The sequence below is a fragment of the Lynx canadensis genome, chromosome A3 (assembly GCF_007474595.2).
Source record: "Lynx canadensis isolate LIC74 chromosome A3, mLynCan4.pri.v2, whole genome shotgun sequence".
NCBI classification, from domain to species: domain Eukaryota; kingdom Metazoa; phylum Chordata; class Mammalia; order Carnivora; family Felidae; genus Lynx; species Lynx canadensis.
In genome coordinates, this window is record NC_044305.1 from 115,053,011 (window position 1) to 115,071,569 (window position 18,559).

The 18,559-nt window shown below is 54.4% G+C and overlaps 1 protein-coding gene across 2 annotated transcripts in view; it reads left to right on the forward strand.

Moving 5' to 3' along the window:
* Positions 1-18,559, forward strand: part of GALNT14 (polypeptide N-acetylgalactosaminyltransferase 14) — a 208,032-nt gene that overhangs the window by 178,844 nt on the left and 10,629 nt on the right. The window contains exons 9-13 of one of the 2 annotated variants that reach the window (XM_030311359.1): positions 1,595-1,698; positions 9,937-10,063; positions 12,207-12,299; positions 16,365-16,448; positions 16,925-17,069. In XM_030311359.1, coding sequence (XP_030167219.1) covers positions 1,595-1,698; positions 9,937-10,063; positions 12,207-12,299; positions 16,365-16,448; positions 16,925-17,069 — 553 coding nt within the window. The remainder of the gene's footprint in view (positions 1-1,594; positions 1,699-9,936; positions 10,064-12,206; positions 12,300-16,364; positions 16,449-16,924; positions 17,070-18,559) is intronic. The other variant, XM_030311361.1, reaches the window with a different exon arrangement.

The window sequence follows — 18,559 nt, forward strand, 5'->3', positions numbered from 1 at the left end:
TTTGGGAGACCTGGTTTCTGGACCTGCTCTCTATCAACTAACTGACGTGGGTGAAAACGACCTTCACCCTCTGGACGCGCTGGATGAGGGGCCAGGTCCCTGAGGGCTTGCCCACCTCTCCCAGCCACCGATCCTTATAGACACACGTCCCTAAACTTGCTGGATTATTTGGTTGGACTCTGCTATCCTTGTCTGCCTTCCTCTGCAACCTTTTCCTTTCCAAGTGGCTTCTCCGGCATCTCTCTCAGGCACCAGAGGCAGGGGAAGGTGGGGTGGGATCCCACGGGAAAAAACAAAGATGAGGGTGTATTAGTTTGTTGGGGTTCCTGCAGCAAAGCACCACACACAGAGTGGCTTATCGACAGAAATGTATTGTCTTGCAGGTCTGGAGGCTTGAAGTCGAAAATCAAAGTGTCGACAGGGTCGATTCCTTCTGAGGCCAATGCCGGCCTCTCTCCTTGGCTTTCAGGGGGCTCTCTTCTCCGTTCAGATCCCCTTCACATTATATGCTCTCTAGGCACGTCTGTCTCTCTGGCTCTGTGTTTCCTTTTTTTAAGGACACTAGTCACATGGGTTTAGGGTTCACCGTAATGTCCTCATTTTAACTTCTATAGAGACTCGCTCCTTAAATAAGGTCACATTCTGAGGTACTGGGGGTTAGGACCCCAACATAGGTGACATAACTCCTGATAGAGGGGTAAAGAGGGAAGAAAAGGAGAACACAATCTCAAAAAATGGATGTGCAATTTTTTTTTTTTTTAACGTTTATTTATTTTTGAGACAGAGAGAGACAGAGCATGAAGGAGGGAGGGGAAGAGAGAGAAGGAGACACAGAATCGGAAGCAGGCTCCAGGCTCTGAGCCATCAGCCCAGAGCCTGACGCGGGGCTCGAACTCACGGACCGCAAGATCGTGACCTGAGCTGAAGTCGGACGCTTAACCGACTGCGCCACCCAGGCGCCCCTGGATGTGCAATTTTTAAAAAATATTTATTTATTTTTGAGAAACAGAGTGCAAGCGGTGGGGGGGGGGGGGAGAAAAGGAGGAAGACACAGAATCCAAAGCAGGTGCCAGGCTCTGAGCTGTCAGCACAGAGCCCGACACGGGGCTCGAACTCACAAACTGGGAGATCGTGACCTGAGCCGGAGTCAGACACTTAACTGACGGAGCCACCCAGGCGCCCTAGGATGTGCTGTTAACAGGTGCTGCCTCAGTCTTCCTTCCCTGCCTGGTCAGTGGCCCGCTGCCCGGTCTCCCAGTAATGGAACCTCCCAAGAGAGCCACGCTGGGCAGGGCCTGTGGGAGAGGCCAGTGAAGGATCCCCAGGCCCTCAGAGCAGCAGTGTTCTGAGCAAATCCCAGCTGCCCCAACGGAAGGCATGCTGATGAGTAAATTAGCCTGTCTGTGAGGCCGGGAGATTTAAAATCAAAAGAAAAAACTCCAGAGCATGTTCTTGTTTTAGGTAATAATGCATTGGCCCTGTGAAGAGGAAGAGAAATGGGGAGAAAATTGTATTGAGCTCTGCACTGCCAGGGCAGACGAATGTGACGGTGGTCTCTCTCCCGTAACTCCCTCCCTTCCTTCCAAATGCATAGGACTCCGATCATCGCTGGAGGGCTCTTCGTGATGGACAAATCCTGGTTCGAATACCTGGGGAAATATGATACAGACATGGACATCTGGGGTGGAGAGAACTTCGGTGAGTTGCTGTCTCTGCGTCCTGGGGCCGGGTGGCATCTCTGTGTCCTGAAACCACGTGTACCTGGGGTGAGGGCCTGGGAGGGGCCGGTAAGTCACTCCTTGGGGGCAAGGCCAGTGGGGGCACCGGAGGAGTGGTTGCCGGGAGGGTGGAGGTAACAAGGCATTTCTCCGTGGGGCCGCACGGACGCTGAGCACCAGGAAAGCCTTCCCGGGGAAGACCATTAGGGGCAAGTTGAAATGCAAAAGCCAGGAAGACTAAGGAGGAATACCAAGCCGGAGGCTTGAGCTGGGAGCTCTGAACTGGGGATCTTGGAAGGGGCCCAGGGATGGAGAGGGCTGACAGTGACCCCGTGACTTGGGTAACATCTGTTGGCTGCTCTGTGCACACAGCACTCAGCACCAGGGTAATGAAGAGGGTCTGGGGTCATTGCCACAGAAGCCCAGGAGCATCTGGCCCTTGTCTTTTAGTGAGAGAGAAAGGGGTGTGGGTGGAAGGGGTGCAAAACTGTGCAAGCGTGTCTGGCTGCAGTGGTGTGGGCCTGCATTCTGCAGCTACGGGAGAAAGAGCAGTCCGGGACCCGCTCGTGTAGCTCGTAGCACTGAGTGAGCCCAGAGCTGCCTCATGTAGTAGAAGTGCGACACGAGGGTGCTCCTTGCGGTTATTGTGAAACTCCACAGAGTCGGGTCTGTAAAACTCCCAGAGCCATCTGCACACAACGCCAGCAGGTGTTGTGTTGGTTTCCTTTCCCTGCTCCCAGCCGGCAAGATCCAGGAAGTGACCAGAATATGGGCTGGGATTCGATTTTGTTTTATTCCCAGCTGTCTCTAGTGCTTATGGTAGTGGCCACCTTGAAGGTGGCTTTGGTAACTACTTGTTGAGGAAGACACTGGAGAAAGAGAGGAAGGGGCCACAGTGTCACCGGGGAGCGTTGGGCACAGGCTCACGGAGCAGTGACGTGGCCTGAGAATGACCCGTGGGGCTCGGCTGGGCATTTAGCAGTAATCTCATGCATTGTCCTCTGCCAGTGTTTTTTCCTGTCCCTGCCTCCAGAGTGTTTTATGGCTTTCTTCCTCAGTCACTAAGAGTTATTTTCCAGGAATTTATGGCTGCTGGCCTGACCCACAGCATCTGTTCTCCCAAACTGGGCAGTGTAGAGAAACCCATCAAAAGTATACATCTCTTGCCATCAGGGGCCAGATTGGAAGCTCAACAAACGAGCAGAAAACCCCAATCCCACGAACCAAACTGCCTCCCCTTCCTGGCACCCGTCCCCTGGAACAGCCTGGGGAAATAAATCGGATATGGGTTTGAGATCAGCTGTGCCTGCACGGGCCCAGAAGAGCTCAGAACCGGGTAGACTCTTGTCGATCCCAATGGGGACGAGATTTCTGTCTTTCTGGGCAGCCCAGAGCCCAGGGCATCGTGCCACTCAAGGTGTCTCTCATGATCCTCTCATGTGCTCCGGCCTTTCCTGCTACAATCAAACGAATCCTTTCTATAGCACTTTTGACAGACATCCTGTCTCTGCTCAGGTGCTGTTTATGACAACACGTTCACTGCTTCACAGTTCGGCACATGCTCTTGTTGTGAATTTTTGTGTTAAACTGTTAGAAAATTCTCCTTGGTGGTAACCCATCTCCCTCTAGCCTCTGTCTGTTGGGACTTGTTCTGCCCCCTTGAACCCTACAAAGTGAGTGTGAGCCTTCCTCCACGTGGCAGTCGCTTTGGGATTCAGGCAGCACGTTATTTTTAATGATGGCACATTCCGGTCCAACCTTCCAGTACCTTCTGTTTATAGCAATGTTGACACACATCTGCCCACATTAAGTGGCAATCTCAGCTAGTTGCTTCCGGTCGTGGGACATTAACAAGTGCTGATTCCACTGGGGAAGTAGGGAGGGGCTTCTGCGGAGGTGTGGGAGAGGCATTTTCCGATCCAACACAAATTTTTTTTTTAATTTTACAATCCAACACAAAAAAGCTCTACAGACAGCTATCCCAGGAAACACCGCTTTCTCCCATCCCAGCATCCCGTTATGTTATAGCTGGCTCTCAGCACTTTGAAAGCCATTTCTGGATTTTTTTTTTAATTTTTTTTAAGCATTTTATATGCCAGAAGATGCAGGGCATCTCCAACGGTGCGTATGTCACATGGAGCACCCCAACTCTGCATGCGAACATAGGTAGGCACCCGAGTGGGCATTTGGAAGAGCCCATCAGGATGGGGATGACGATCGGGGGTTTAGTGGGGTCAGGGAGCTCTCTAAGCTTCAGGGATGGTGCTGAGGGAAGGAATTCTGGCTCCAGGGTGTGGCAGAGGGGCCTCCCGCAGCCCAGCTCACCAAGTGCCGGGATCCGCACCTGAAGCATCATCGTTCACATCCACCCTTCTCTCCAGCCCCAGGACTATTCTGTTCCCCTCAAAGCCAGCCTCCCACTGGGCCAGAGAGCACTGAAATGCAGGTCTCTCCCACTTCCCAGGCGTGGCAGCCACCGTGGGTGCTTCTTGTCCTAAGGACGAGGCCCACACCCCTCAGCTGAGTCCCTCCTGGTGTGTGCCCACCTCTCCAGCCATCAGTCCGGAGGCACAGCCCCAACATGCCCTGCCCTCTGCAACCACCTGGCCTCCCTCCTCCACCGAGTGTGGACTCCACTGCACAACACAGCTCCCGGGGCGGCCTCCCACAGGACTAGCACACCTTCCCCGCCCGCTCTCCCGCCCACCCCACTCACTCTGGGCCCCTCCGCACCCAGTTCTCCTCTCTACGAGGCCTGGGCCCTCTCTGTATTTGCGTTCATTCACCTGTGCCTGCTGCCTGCCTGCCGCTAAACCCAGGACGAGGCGAGAATATGCCTCCAACCTCTAGTCCTAGAGGCCTAGAACACTGGAAAGTGCTGGCTACCCGTGTTCCAAACCAAGGGACTGGGAGCTGGCGAGTGGATTCTTCTCCAGAGCCCCCAGCATGACACCTGGATTTGGGCCTTGGGAGGCCCTCAGCAGGGGGCCCAGCCAAACCCACACACCAGGTTTGTGTGGCCTCTGTTATGGCAGCAAAGGTGACGATTACCCTCCCCTGCCCCAGGGCAGCTTGCTGTAAGTAGATAAAGCTAATGGCCTGCAACCCCTTCAGACTCAGGGGTGGGGGGTGGACAGCACCTGCTAAAGAAGCATGTATCTGACCTGCTGGACTAGTTTCTCCCTGGAACCTTCTCTTTCTGCCTCTCCCTCTTCATGCTGGATGGCTCAAGGTGACGGAGATGGCCTCATCTGAGAAGAGCACCCACGTCTGATGAAAAGTCCTCTCCCCACAGACAGGGAACTAAACTAAAGCAGGCCACAGCTCGGTTCCTTCTCTGGGCCGTTGGGCCGAAGCTCCATGCCCCGATGAAGTCCCCCAGGACCATCCTTTCCCACTGCCCCTGGACTTCCCCACGTCTACCCTGGGCCCAGCAGAGACGACACACATGGCTTGTTTTCATAGGGCTTATGGAAAGATAAGTGTGCCACCTTGGCATTTGCAGGCTTATGGCTCTGGGTGACCATGGTGGGCCTGTGGCTAGTGCCTGTTCAGAAGCTAGGGGCCTGGATGCAGCGAGATGGCCCCAGATGGTATGAGGTGTGGTTTTGTAGACCAGAAGATGATCTCTACTCAAGTCCATGCATTCATTAAAAACTAATAACAGAGTTTCCAGGCCCAAAAGGTCCTGAGAACTTAAAGATCATTAAAAGGAGCCGGGTCTCTATGGCCACATTTGTATGCGTGGACTTGTGGAGAACAGTAGCCCACCACAGCTCACTCCACTCCCCTTGTCCCGAGTAGGTTCCCCTTGGCCAAAGGCAGAACGGGTCCTCCTGCCGTGTGTACAATGCGTGTCTGTATACGATATGTGCAGCTCCACATAAAACAGGATCATTGAAGTCGGCGGAGCCCGTGTCTAAAGCGCCCTCCACCTGTGTTTAGAAACCCGACTATGAAATGAAATTGGAGCCTTGATGGGTCTGGCTGAGCAGTGGTGTTCGGATGGCTGTGGTTTGTTGTCTGGGGAGAAAGCGTCCCCTTTCCCATCCAGCCAGTCATGGGCTTGTCAGGCAGAGGTGGGTCTGGGGGAGGGCAGGGGTGCCATGGGGACCTGGTAAGAGGGTTGATGAGACAGAAGAAAAGAGGTGAGAATGGAGGGTGGGGAGGGCAGCTTTCCGTCAAGCATGAGTCTGATGCCTAAAGAAAATAAGATACTAGCACCGTCCCCTCCCCACCCCCCCATGAGGGTGGAATAATGACACGTCTCCCTGCCTGGAATTCAGAGTATATTAGGGCCTGCGTGACATTCATCACCGTGGAGATGGTGCCGGCGCTGACTCAGCGAGAACCCCCTACAGATTCCCTACAGCATCTCTTTGCTCGGCCTCCCCACTTAAGAAAGTGATGACTCTGCAGGAGCCGCAGACGTGGAAAGTAGAGGGTCTAGGCGGTGCCTGGAGGGCCCGCTGCCCCACGCCTCTGTCCACGGCACTGCTGACGCACGAGCCCCTGCTGCGTGGGGCCTCTGGGTTCCGAGACTTTCCCAGGTGTCAGCACGTATCTGTGTGGACGGTTATCCTGATGTCAGTGGTGTAGACAAGGACAGGGCGACTCCATGTCCTGGGTGCTAAATATCCCACACAATACACCTGTGAAACATCACACCAATCTGCACCCCCCAGGCTGCCCGACTCTGGGGGCAGCACCGCAGTGCAGGTCAGGCCCCGTGTCTCCCATCACCCCGGTTGTAACACTCAAGATTCCAGAGCAGAGAAGCTGTTAGCACATCCTGGGCCTCTGGCACCTACGGGCAGCATCAGCCGGACCAAAGGGGCGCAAAGACAGGCATTTGTCACGATTGGATGAGTGAGTGGAGGAAATGCAGCGTGGTGGCTGGTCATAGGTGAGCCTCTCCTGTTGGTCGATAAAAGCCTTGAAGCCAGCGTCTGCACCCACACCTGCGATGGCCGACGGGTGCTGCTGAGTGCTGAGGGCAGGTGGAGGCAGGGCGAGAGCGGAGTTCAGGAGTGGGGAGATGTGCTTCAGTCCCCAGGAACCCGCTGGCAGGTGTCAGGTCAGAACCGCTTCTGCATCATAAAATAAGGACATCCGTGACCAGGAGCAGGGTTGTTAGGATGACTAATAAGCTACCACCTGAGGGAGGACAGAACAAAGCACAGCCCAGGGGTAGATGAAGAGGTCATTTTCCTCCCATGGCTCACGTTTGCAGAATTGAGATACGTGGTGATTTTAGGCTAAAGCAGCAGCCACAGGAAAAGGAGGAGGAGGAGGAGGGATGGTTTAGCAGGTGGAGGAGAGGAGACAGGCTGTGGCAGGCTGTGGAAGGCGAGGACCGGGTAGGAGATGAAACGCATCTGCTGGTGTCCAGCACTCCCTGGCAGAGGGTCAGACAGCCTTGGAAGTTGGCACAGGAGCCAGGAGCAAGCTAGGGCTGGCGGGATGGAGGGGAGTCCTCAGCATCACATGAACCATGAGGCCAGCTGAGGAAGCAGTGTCAGGAAGACACGGAAAAGACAGAGCCTCAGGGTGGAAGAATGCCAGAAGACCAGAAGGAAGGTGGAGAAGGACCAGGGTCCGATGACTGCTTTCCGAGGTGGGGGGCCTGTGCATGCCGACGGGGGGGACAAAGATGGAGAGAGAAGCAAGATCCTGGGCACGGGAAGCACGGAGGCAGAAACAGGTTGCAGGGGTCCGGGGGGGGGGGGCGGGGGATGGAACTGAGGCATAGTTTGGAGGGATTCGCTTTGCAAATGAGGAGGGACATATGTCTTATTTGAATACATGGAAAGGAAGAGACCACAGCCAAAACGTATGCGTATTTTTGGAGGAGGGCTGGCACAAAATTTGTAGGTTATATCTAGTAAACCAGATCTCCGTCTCTAGTTTTGCAAGATGAGAGGGTTTTCCTTTTTGGGAACTGGAGCAGACCGTATTTTGAGATGCTGGAGAGGAAATGAGGGGAGCACAGTAGACTTTTGGAGCATACTGTTAAGGAAGACGTCCTGAGGCCAGAGTCACATGTGTGCTAACAGTTCCAGGGCCCGGCCCCTGCAGCCCCTCGGTGCGCTCGCTGCAGGGTGGGGAGGCGGGTGTTGGCAGTCAGCTGAGCTCACTCATTGCTCGTGTCCCCCCATCCCACAAACACCAGGCTGGGGCACGTGATCCCACTGTACTCCAGCCACACGTCAGATTGCTGCATATCGAGGACCTTGATGGAAAGTCAAAACCCCAAAGTGTTAGTTCCACAAATTTTAAGTGGCTGCTGTGGCAGAAGAAGGAAGCTGGAAGCGGGTACGGGAGGGCAGTGCTAATGGGGTCCGTGTTTCAGAGACTGGCTTCAGGGGCGTCTGATCACAGCCATGGCTGATCTTCCTGTCGTACTAAAGATGTTTCGCTGTATTCTCAAAACCTCTGTTTCATTTGATGTGGACGGCAATCCTGTGGAGTACTTCTGTGATCTTGGTTTGGCATGTGAAGAAACCCAGCCTCAGTGAGCTGAATGAAGCGGGATCCCCCAGGGACACGGCTGGGGGACTGCCGTGGACTCGGGGCTGCCAAACCCAAAGCCGAGCTCTTCTCATCTTCCTCCCTCACTCCATGTTCTTGCCACCATTTGGAAGTAATCTTGAGAAGCCCTTTCTTCGTCTGAGTGCACGCATTGTCCCCACCCTGTCCCCGAGCTTCCTGGGAATGAGCTGTAGCGCACTGGGACCAGAACCTGGGCAAGCAGAAGGGCCGGTGTGGGGAAGGTGGTGGCAGTGGGCTTGGTATCTAGGGAGCCTTGCCTGCAATTCAAGGGCACAGGGCAGGAGGCAGTAGGGACAGGTAAAGGGTGGCTGAGGACAGGTGAGTGACCGAGCAGGTGAGGATCACAATGGAGAAATCGTGTCCAGGCACCTGCTTGGAAAGCCGGAATGGGAGGAGACAGAGAGCAGGAAGTGGAGGGGCGGCACATAAGAAAGAGAGGACCCAGGGTGAAAGAACCCAGGGAGGTAGGGCCCAAGGTACTGGAGGGTGTGGGGCACGTATGTGGTGGGAAGGCACTAGAATACTCACATCCTCATTCCCTGCTCCTGGACCGCAGTCTGCTTCCACGTGCCCCGCCCCCAAGAGCAGCCACCCATGGGCCTGGGCATGAATACGATTCAGCCTGCCCTCCTCCCACTTGAGCTTGACTGCAGAAGCATGGAGCAGGCGGCAATTCCCAGATGGGAAGCTGGCACTTCCCACCAGTGGCCTGGCCAGTGGGGTGCACGGGGGAGCCTGCCCTGGGTGTAGGCAATAAGGAGGTGCACTGTCCGTAGAGAAGGTAAAAGCAGTCACAAAACTGCCTGCCGGTTGTTCAGCAATTCTAAACACTAGCGGTGATGAGATACTCCCCTCCCCCACCTTGGTGTTCCCCTGCTTCCTTCCGGGGCGGGAACACCAGGCTAGGACACAGCCCCAGGGGAGAAATGCACACCCCGGCCTCATCCCAGCCGCCTCTGCAGACTCTGCTCTACCCGCAGCTTCAGAGCCGGCAGCCAACCAGCAAGAAATGGGTATGTGTGCAAAATCCCCGCCCTAGGGAGCAACCCCAGCAAGTATAGAGGCTTCCAGCATTCTCTACAGCTGCTCTCAGCTACTGGCCAGACTTCCTCCTCCCGGGCTACGATTCAGGCGCCCTTACAGAATGATAGAATTGCAGTCGGGCCATTGGGAGGTGACCGACACCTCGTCCAGGGGTTTCCTGGGAATCCTGCCCCTGTATTTTGCTAGCCTGTGAGAGTGTGGAACTCACTACTTCCATTACAGCCGTTCCTATCTGGGCCTTGACTGTCGGGAAATTCTCCTGTATTCTTGACTGGAGATTCTTTCTCCTCGGTCCTGATTCCAGCCCTCTGTGGTCCTCCATGAGGGGAGGGAACAGGGGCTAATTAAACGTGTGCCTCTCCAAGCCAGCCACTATTTCCACATTCACTCTGGTCATCCTCCCGGCTATGAGTTATTGTCGTCCCCATTTGCAGATGGGGAAACTGAGGTTGCCCAGCCAGCAGAGCACACAGTCTGACTACAAAGCCACCTCCTCACCCCCAAGCCCTAGGCTAGATGCAGTGGGCCCTGACCATGTCCTTGGTCCTCAGGGCTGTCGTCCTGGGTCCCCTCCCCTCCTGAGGACACAGCGCAGTGATGAGGGGGCACGGCTGTCTTACAGAAATCTCCTTCAGAGTGTGGATGTGCGGGGGCAGCCTCGAGATCGTCCCCTGCAGCCGGGTGGGCCACGTCTTCCGGAAGAAGCACCCGTATGTTTTCCCAGATGGAAATGCCAACACATATATAAAGTAAGTGCACATCCCAGGGGCTTCAAGGGGGCAACAGAAAGCCGAGGGCTCTCCCAGTGATGGGTTGTGGCTGTCCCATGTTCTCTGGTAAGTTTCCCGAGTGTTCTGGATGTTCTGGAGCCACACATCATTCTCCCTGGGATTCTGCCTAAGCAGGGAAGGTCGGGCTTGCCCACCCAGCTTGAGGACTAGGCCTGGGGCTGTTCCCCACCGCTGACTGCCCAGGGCTCAGCAAGGCCCACATGTCCTTGGGCAGCACCGTCCTGCAGGGCTCCAGGTATTTGGGGGCATTTGGGCTGGGGGAAGAGGATGCCGTTTTGCCTCTGAGTTCTGGAAGATCCACTGCTCCCACTTTCAGGCTGGGTCACCAGGGGAAAGGTCCTTGGAAGGATTTGAGACTGGGGGCGCACAAGTGGCTACAGTTCGCGTGCCTGCCCCAGGGCCCTGCCGGCACCCAGACAGGGTCCAAGCTGGGGAAGCCCTGCGACCCTGGGCTTCTTGCAGAGGGTGTTTGCACCGCCTGCAGCGGGAAGGGGTAGGGCAGGATGAAGATCCAGGGGCCTCAGTGACCCGGTGCTGCACTTACCTATTCCTGCCCTGTCCCTTTGTACACACTTCTCCTGTGATTCCTTCTAGAAATAATTCCTTTGTACCCTTCTCCCCGTGTTTATCTTTCCTCTGTCTTCCCACTTTTTCCCTTATTCTCGTGTCTTATCATCTGACAGCCTCACTTCTCCATTTATTCTCCTTTTTCCTTTTCTGTCATTTAGTCCATTTGGGAGAGGGGGCAGCTAAGTGCCTCTTGGTGCTTTTCTTCATCTGGGGCGTCGTTTTCCTCATCGGTGTTTTTCCTTCCTCAGTTTTCACACGTATGAGCAGGTACAGGTCATGTCCTGACATGATGGTCTCAGGGCCATCATGGGGTTGAGCAGGGGAAGAGTTAACACCTTTTGCAGGAACTTGGTGGACAGGGGTGGGGCGGTGAGAAACCCAGCGGGCACCAAAGGGAGAGCTGCCTTGGGCCCTCGGGTTTTCAGGAGGAAAAGGTGAGTGGGGGACACCTGGTGTAGGAAAGCCAGGGGGCTATGATGTGGAAGGGGGCCAGCCTAGGAATGAGGGGGCAGCCCTAGCCTCCAGAACAGGCACTGTCTTTGAGTCTGAGCCCTGGCCAGTGGGTCAGTCAGTGGTTAGAGAAAAGTGGCACAGGTGTTTCCTAAGCGGCGTGCAGTTGGCTGATGACCGGCCCAGGGGAACGTGCCAGCAAAGCGCTGGTAACTTGAGTGCACCAAGAATGGACTGCGGGTGCGTGACTCATTCTGGGTCCACCAACTTGGAAGAGCGTAACATACCCCTATATGAAATGCCTCTGCTCCAGACAGAACCAGAAGTCTGCAGGAGCATCCCCGTGTAGTGAGACCCCAAGTTCACTTCCGTGGACCTTGGCGGGAGTTGCTTCTCCGCCGCACCTGGCATCTGACTGTTTTCTGATGACCTCGGTCTTGCTCTGCGGGCTCTTCCTCGTACCTCTGCCTCCCTGTCTGCTGAATGGTGACATTCTCCGTGTCAGTTTCTCTCGCTTTTTCTGTGCCCTGTGAGGTCAGACTCAGAGCAAACTCTTGGAAAAGACTAGTGTGCTGGCCAAATGTCAATCAAGGCTTGACTCCTTGATTCTTTATGCCTGCGCCACACTGAGCACACGGGCTCCAGGAAGCCATGTGCGATTGGCTTTCCCGCCAAAAGCTGGGACCCTACCACTTTCCCTGCAGAAAGGGGGAGCTCCTTGATCAGGGGTCTTGAGGGTAGCTGGAGGCCCTGCCTCTCTGCTCTTGGTCACTGGCATGTGTGGGTTCTCCTGGTTCTTTTCTCTTCATTCATTCATTCATTCATTCATTCATTCATTTTTGAGCCACATAAGTTCTATTTCTGGCATAATTTTTCTGGTGTGTTCCTTTTGGGGAGGAGTTTGTCCTTCCTACTAATGTCCTGGGTCTTGGGGGAAAGGCCCCTTTGGAGAGCAGGTGGGACTTGGCTGGACTCAGCGCCCAGGGAATAATGCTATTCCTGGGTCTTGGGGCCCCCAGCTGGGTAATGTTGTTTACATGTGCATTTTAACCGATATGTGACCCCCACCCCACCTCCCCAGGAACACCAAGAGGACAGCTGAAGTGTGGATGGATGAATACAAGCAGTACTATTATGCTGCCCGGCCATTCGCCCTGGAGAGGCCCTTTGGAAAGTAAGTGTCCTTTCAGGCTGATTCGTGCAGAGGATTGAGACGATCCCCAGCTCCTGACAGCCTGTCCACTTAGCTGGTCACCTAGGCTTTGAGCCATTCCAGGACCCAGGCTGTGGCTGCTCTCCTTTGTGTCCCTTCTTGCTCCTGCCCTGTCCTGAGTGTGCAGGGCTCTCGGTAGCTCTTATGGAATGACTGACAACCTGGACCACCGCCCCAGTGAGTGAGCTGTGTTTCGCACAATGGGGCGATATTTATAGCTTTTTACAGAGAAGTAGGATGCGGGACACAACGGCCTTAGTCCCTAGAGGTCAGAGCTCCTCCTCCGAATTCTGAGTCACCCACATGCAAACTGCCCTTCTTCTCAGAGGAGCAGTATCAGACAGGTGTCCCCTAGCACCCTGCTCTAGCTTCCTGGGAGTGGACAAGGACAGGAAAGGAATTCTGTGCCAGATGCCCTAAAGGCTCTCCTGTTAGCACTCCCAAACTCTGAGTAATGGATTTAATTGCCTCTATTTTACGGGACAGGGCACCGAGGCTTCTGCAGGTTAAGCGACTTGCCCTAATCAAATCACCTGGGGGATGAGGCTCAAAGCACACCTGTCTGATCCCAAAACTACAGGGTGCAATTCTCCAGCCCAGAGCTAATAAAAGAAAAATGGGATGTTTATGTTTGTTTATGTTTGTCATTTGACTGTTTTGAGGAGCAGCCAGTTTTTTCGTTGTTGTTGTTGTTTTTTGTTTTGTTTTTTTTCACACTGCTGTCCCTCAGTCAGACTAAGGCTGGTGAGTGGGTGGGTTTTGCTGCCTGCACCCCTCAGGAGGATTACATCGGACCCAGCCAGAATGGCTCGCGTCTCTGAGGTTATAAACCCATGCTGTCCCTCCAGGGCAATTGCACAGGACCTCACAGGACATTTGTCCTGAGTTCTCAAACTTCCGGTCCACTGTCTGTGGCCATGCACCTCCCCCTTCCTTACCTCCTGCCCTCCCCAGCTTGGGTTCACTCTCTTGCTTAAAGAGAAGGTTTAAAAGACATTGTCCTCAGATCTTTTGCCCTCTTGTGCATCTATCAACACCCCAGGCAAAGTTTTCTCAACCCTGGATGAACCCGACTTTGTGAGTTTCCCTCCCCTGCGCACAGGCTGCTGAAGGTTCTGGAAGGTATCAGCCAGTGTTGCTAACACACCGTGGCCATCAGACTCAGGGAGGCCCTTGGCAGACCCGTCAGTCCTGCCGCCTTTCCTGGGTACCATTCTCCCCAATCTCCATTTAAACCTCTCCTGTCTCCCCGGCCCCTGAGTTCACCCGTCACTCACAACAGATGACACCTTCTGTTTTATAGATGAAATAGATGGCCTCAACTTCCCAAGACAAATGACCTGTGAACTTTGCTGTATCTGCCCCATTCTTCTCTAGTTCATCTCGAAAGACAGGTGTGCCTCCTGCCGTGTTAGCCAGCCCTCCACCTGTACTCGGGATCCACCTTTCATCTGCATTCATTCATAAGTCAACATTTATCCAGCTCCCTCCACCTGGATTCATTCTCTCCTGCCTCCTGGCTCAAGACTTCTCAAACTTTAATGTGCACACACGTCTCCTGGAGATCTTGTTAAAATGTGGTTGCATATCTAATAAGCTCCCACCTGGGTGGTGCCGTGTTGCCTGTCTGAGGACCTCTCCTTGAAGAGCCAAGTTCTAGGGCAATGCTTCCTAACCTAGCTTGCATGTTGCAGTCACCTGGGGAGCTTCAAAAATGACTGCTGCCACTCCCAGAGAGTTGACCTACTCTGAGGTATGGCCTGGGCTGTAGAATTTTTAAGATGCAGCCACCCCACCCCCACCTCCATGACTCTAATGTGCAGACAGCGTGGGAACCACTGTTCTGGGGGACTTTGTCCTCCGCGGGTCTCCACTCTTCCTCAGCCCTGATCTTTCCTCCCTACCGCATGGTTCCCATCTGCATTTAAACTGAGACAGTGTCGTAAAGCTTAAAACTTAAACCATTTAAAAAGGAAGAGAAGGAGGCGGGGAGAAACCTACAAAAACTTCTCCTCAATCCAGCATCACTCATGCCCTTACAGCCCTGTCTGCTCCTTCAGGGCCACGCATCATGAGCTCCTGCCTGCGAGTGTTGCGGGCGGCTGTTCCCTGCTCCTCTCCTGAGTGTGATCTGAGCCCCACCCCCACCTCCTGTTCCTGAGAGCCCCCACCTGGCTCACCCTGACCCCCTTGGGCCCCGTACATCCTCTGTGTTACCCCATCGGTCTTCTCCCTCCCAGCCCCTCCAGCGTATCTCCAGCCACGGTTTCTGCACCTGCAGTCTCGTGCTGCTGCCCCCACTTCCCCTTCTTGGTCCCATCTGCAGCCTCAGTTTCCTCTTTTCCACTTTGTATGTGGTCTTCCACGAGGGTCTGTCCTCTCTGTCTTCGTACTGCGCCTTCTCCAACTACAAACTGGACATCTCCACCTGGACGCCTCCCAGGCTCCTCTAACTCAAATCCTGAAGAGAACTCGTCTACTTCACTCTTAAGCTTGTTCCTCATCCCGCATCCCCCATCTGCATGAACACTCCTCCTTGTGTCCTGCTGCCCAAGTCAGAAATCTGGGTGTCAGCCTTGACCCTTCCCTGCCCGTCTCTTCCCATGTCCTGCAATCACCAAGTCCCGGTGATCCTGCGCCCTTCACACACTGAGCGCCTGGGTCTTTGCTTGAACACTCAACATTCAGCTTTAAAAAAAAAAGTGACGTCATTCCTCTGCTCACCCTACTTTGGGTCTGGTGAGGAAATATGCTCAGTGCTAAGTACACGTCCTGGCTGTGAAAGCACCTGGTCTAGTCAGGGCCGGAAGGAGGGGAGGCTGGCCCAGTCAAGGTCGGTCCTCTGTGGTCACCCAGGAAGAACAAAGTGTCCATGGAACCCAGGAGGGTGATGGCAGTGCAGCTGGGGAGAAATGGAGGGGCTTGGACCTGTCCCTTCTCTCCGTTCCACTCCCCAGTTTCCTACCTGAGAGCGTGAGCAGCTCCTGGGCTTCTGCGGCCGCCTCCCCCTGCCCGCCCCGTCTCCAGCTTTGCCCCGTCAGACCAGTTCGCCACCAGTAAGATGCCCTGAAAGTGCAGACGTTGCCGCGTCATGCTCTGCTAAGAGCCCATCAGTTGCCTCCCATTGCCTCAAAGTCCAGACTCCTCCCCAGTGGCCCCCAGACCCTTTACCATCCGTTTCATCATCTCTTATCCCGTTTACTTCCAATCCGCCACCCCCACGTGCTTACATTCATGCGCACGCTGCCCCTGCCACCAGACCAATCTCCCTTTGCTATTCCCCTGCCTCTACCTGGGGCCCCTGCCTCACCCACTTTCTGGTTTGTCTCGATAGCGTCCACTTTTCCTTCCAGATACCACCTTCACCATTACCGCCTGGGGGAGTGTGGACCCAACAAGCAAGGGTGTGCCTCTGAGGGGCCCCCACAGTCCCTACATGCCTGCCCCACGTCCCCACAGGGTTGTGGTTGCTTGTTTCATTACCTTTGTCAATTGCTCAAAAGCTCGCCATCCATCATTTCCCACATGGGGCACAACACCTGGCACACAGTAGGCGCTCAATAAATGTCTGATGCATAAAGACATGACCAGGCACCAGAACCAGCCAAAGAAGATGATTCTTTGAGGGAGAGGTGGTCAGGAATGATATTTTGACTACAGAATCCAAAGAGGGATTTGTGGATAAGTAGACTCAGAGGCCTAGCAGTAAATTAGCAACAACACCCTGAATGTCCTTGTAGCCTTGTTTTTAATGAAAAGTAAAAAACACTCCCAGATCCCATTTCCAAGTAAAAGCACAAACCCTCCGTACGTGTCATTACCACGCCATTGTGAGATATTGCTAAGTGTTTCCATAGCTGTGTCTGGAGCTCTCAAAATCTGTCTCGGGTAATTTCTCCAGTACCCTCCGGAGAGAGGTGGGTGCATCGTGGGCAACAGCTTGTGTTTTGTGCCTCGGCCTCGGTACCTGTCTGTGACACAGCTGTGTTTTGTCTTTGTGTCTACCCCTGCCCCCATCACCCCCAGCGTCGAGAGCAGATTGGAGCTGAGGAAGAATCTGCACTGCCAGAGCTTCAAGTGGTACCTGGAGAATGTCTATCCAGAGCTCAGGTATCCGCCCTACCTCTTGCTGGCTGCAGGGCAAGGCCCTCAGCTGACTTGGCCCAGAGAAGGGACATCCCGTGGCCAACTGGATCAGGACTTTGAAGTGCGTGGAGCTCTGAGAAGACCAATCAGCTCCCCTTCCTTCCTGAAACCAGGAGAGGAATTAAGTTAATCAGTAGCGTGAGGGATTGAGGTTAGCTAGCAGCAGTCTCTCGCAACGGCTGGCATTTGAGCCCCAGTTGATCGGAGGGCGTGAGCTCGTTGACGCTGTCCTATGTCAGGCTCCTTACCCTTGTGGCTCCTGGGTCTCTCCTTGCTGGATTGTTCCTAGTGGCAGCCCCCACCCCAGCACAGGTCATGGTAATACCACCCAGGATGAAACGCCCCTGTCATCCTCAAAACCCTGCCTTGACCTCTCCAGCTGCTAGTGTTACTAAGCCAAAGAGCGGCTGATTCTCCTCATTCCTGTGACTTTCCTCCAGAGTCCCCAACGATTCCTCCATCCAGAAGGGCACTATCCGACAGAGGCAGAAGTGCCTAGAGTCTCAAAGGCAGAGAAACACCGAGATCTACAACCTCAGGCTAAGCCCCTGTGTCAAGATCAAAGGCGAGGATGCAAAATCCCAGGTGAGCAACAGGCTGGGGATATGAGAACATGTACAGGGACTTAGCCTCTGCCATCTGCTTTTCTGTGACACCAGGGGTCCAGTTATACCCAGAGCTTAGCAACAGAGGAGAAGAAGTATGATTCCTCCTCACTCTGGGACTGAATTCACTCCACTAGTTTTCCAAATGTGTAGAGTTTCTCTGAAAGACCTCTTACCGGGCAACGTCGTGCCTATAGGAAATTGCCATTAAATTAGCAGGATTTAATGAGTACGTACGTCACTGGTGTCCTACCTGCTGGCAGTAAATGTGGGCTGGGTCAGGTGGATACAGTAAAGCACATCCAGCTTTAGCCACATAGCTTCCTCCTGGCTCCCACAGAGCTGCACAATCCAGATGCTTTCTCCCTCTTTCCTTTGCCGGCTCCCACCCTCCGCTTTCCTACACTAATGGTGAGTATTCACCCAGGTTCTCAGATCACTGTCCTTTGCTCTGTAAATGGTTTCTTAGAGATTCTATGCAAGCTTCCAGCTTTGACATCCTGTTTCATTGATTCACAAATTCTAGTTTTCATCCCTCTGGGCATTTCACTCATTTATTCACCCAGCAAACCGGCTCTTCTCAAGGTGAGGAGTGACTAGGTTGCTGGTCTCTATGGCCACGCCCCCCCCCAAGGGATCTAATGCAGGAAGCGGCAAGTAAGCAGCCCTTCTGTTGTAAACCCTGTCCTGGATGGAGCTCAGTCACCAAGGGTGGTATCTGCCATATGCATAAGGATCAGGGACATCTTCCCAGAGGACTTGAAAATGCGCTGCATCCTGAGAGACGAGTAGGAATAGGCCGTGTCAGGAGAGGGAGAAGGGGCAGCCCAGGAAGCATGTGTGAAGGCCTGGGCTGTGGCTGGATGACACAGTGTCCGTGATTCCAGTCAACAGCTAGCTACGAGCGGCTGCTGGGCACCACGGCCACACCCCCGTCCCACACCTTCTCTGTGTGACTACCCTCTTCCAGGCTCCAGTCCTGTCCATCTGTCCTGGCTCCTCTTTTCCCCGCGTCCCCATTCCCGCAGATCCCTTCCCGACTCTCCTCGAATACCTAGCTCTTCTTCTTCGTCCTGCATTCACTCCTTCAGCCTTCCTCAGCCTCAGCACCGTTGACGTTTGGGGCTGGATGGTTCTTTCCAGTGGGGGCTGTCCTGTGCTCTGCAGCCTGCCTAGCAGCAGCCTCTGCCCACCAGATGTCCCGCACACCAGTCGTGACAATCGAACTTTCTCCAAGCTACACCAAACCCCCCTGGGGCATAAAACCACCTGGGTTGGGAACCATTGTGTTTGGTTTCGGCCACAGTCTCCGGTCTCTGCCCCTCATCCCCCAGCAGACGTGTCACCATCACACCTCTGTTCCCCATCTCAATACAGCCTTCAGTGGCTCCCCACACCGTCTGCCACAAAAGTCTATGCCTATGTTTGAGGCATCTCACCACCGGCCTCCAGCTTGCAATGACTTTTCCA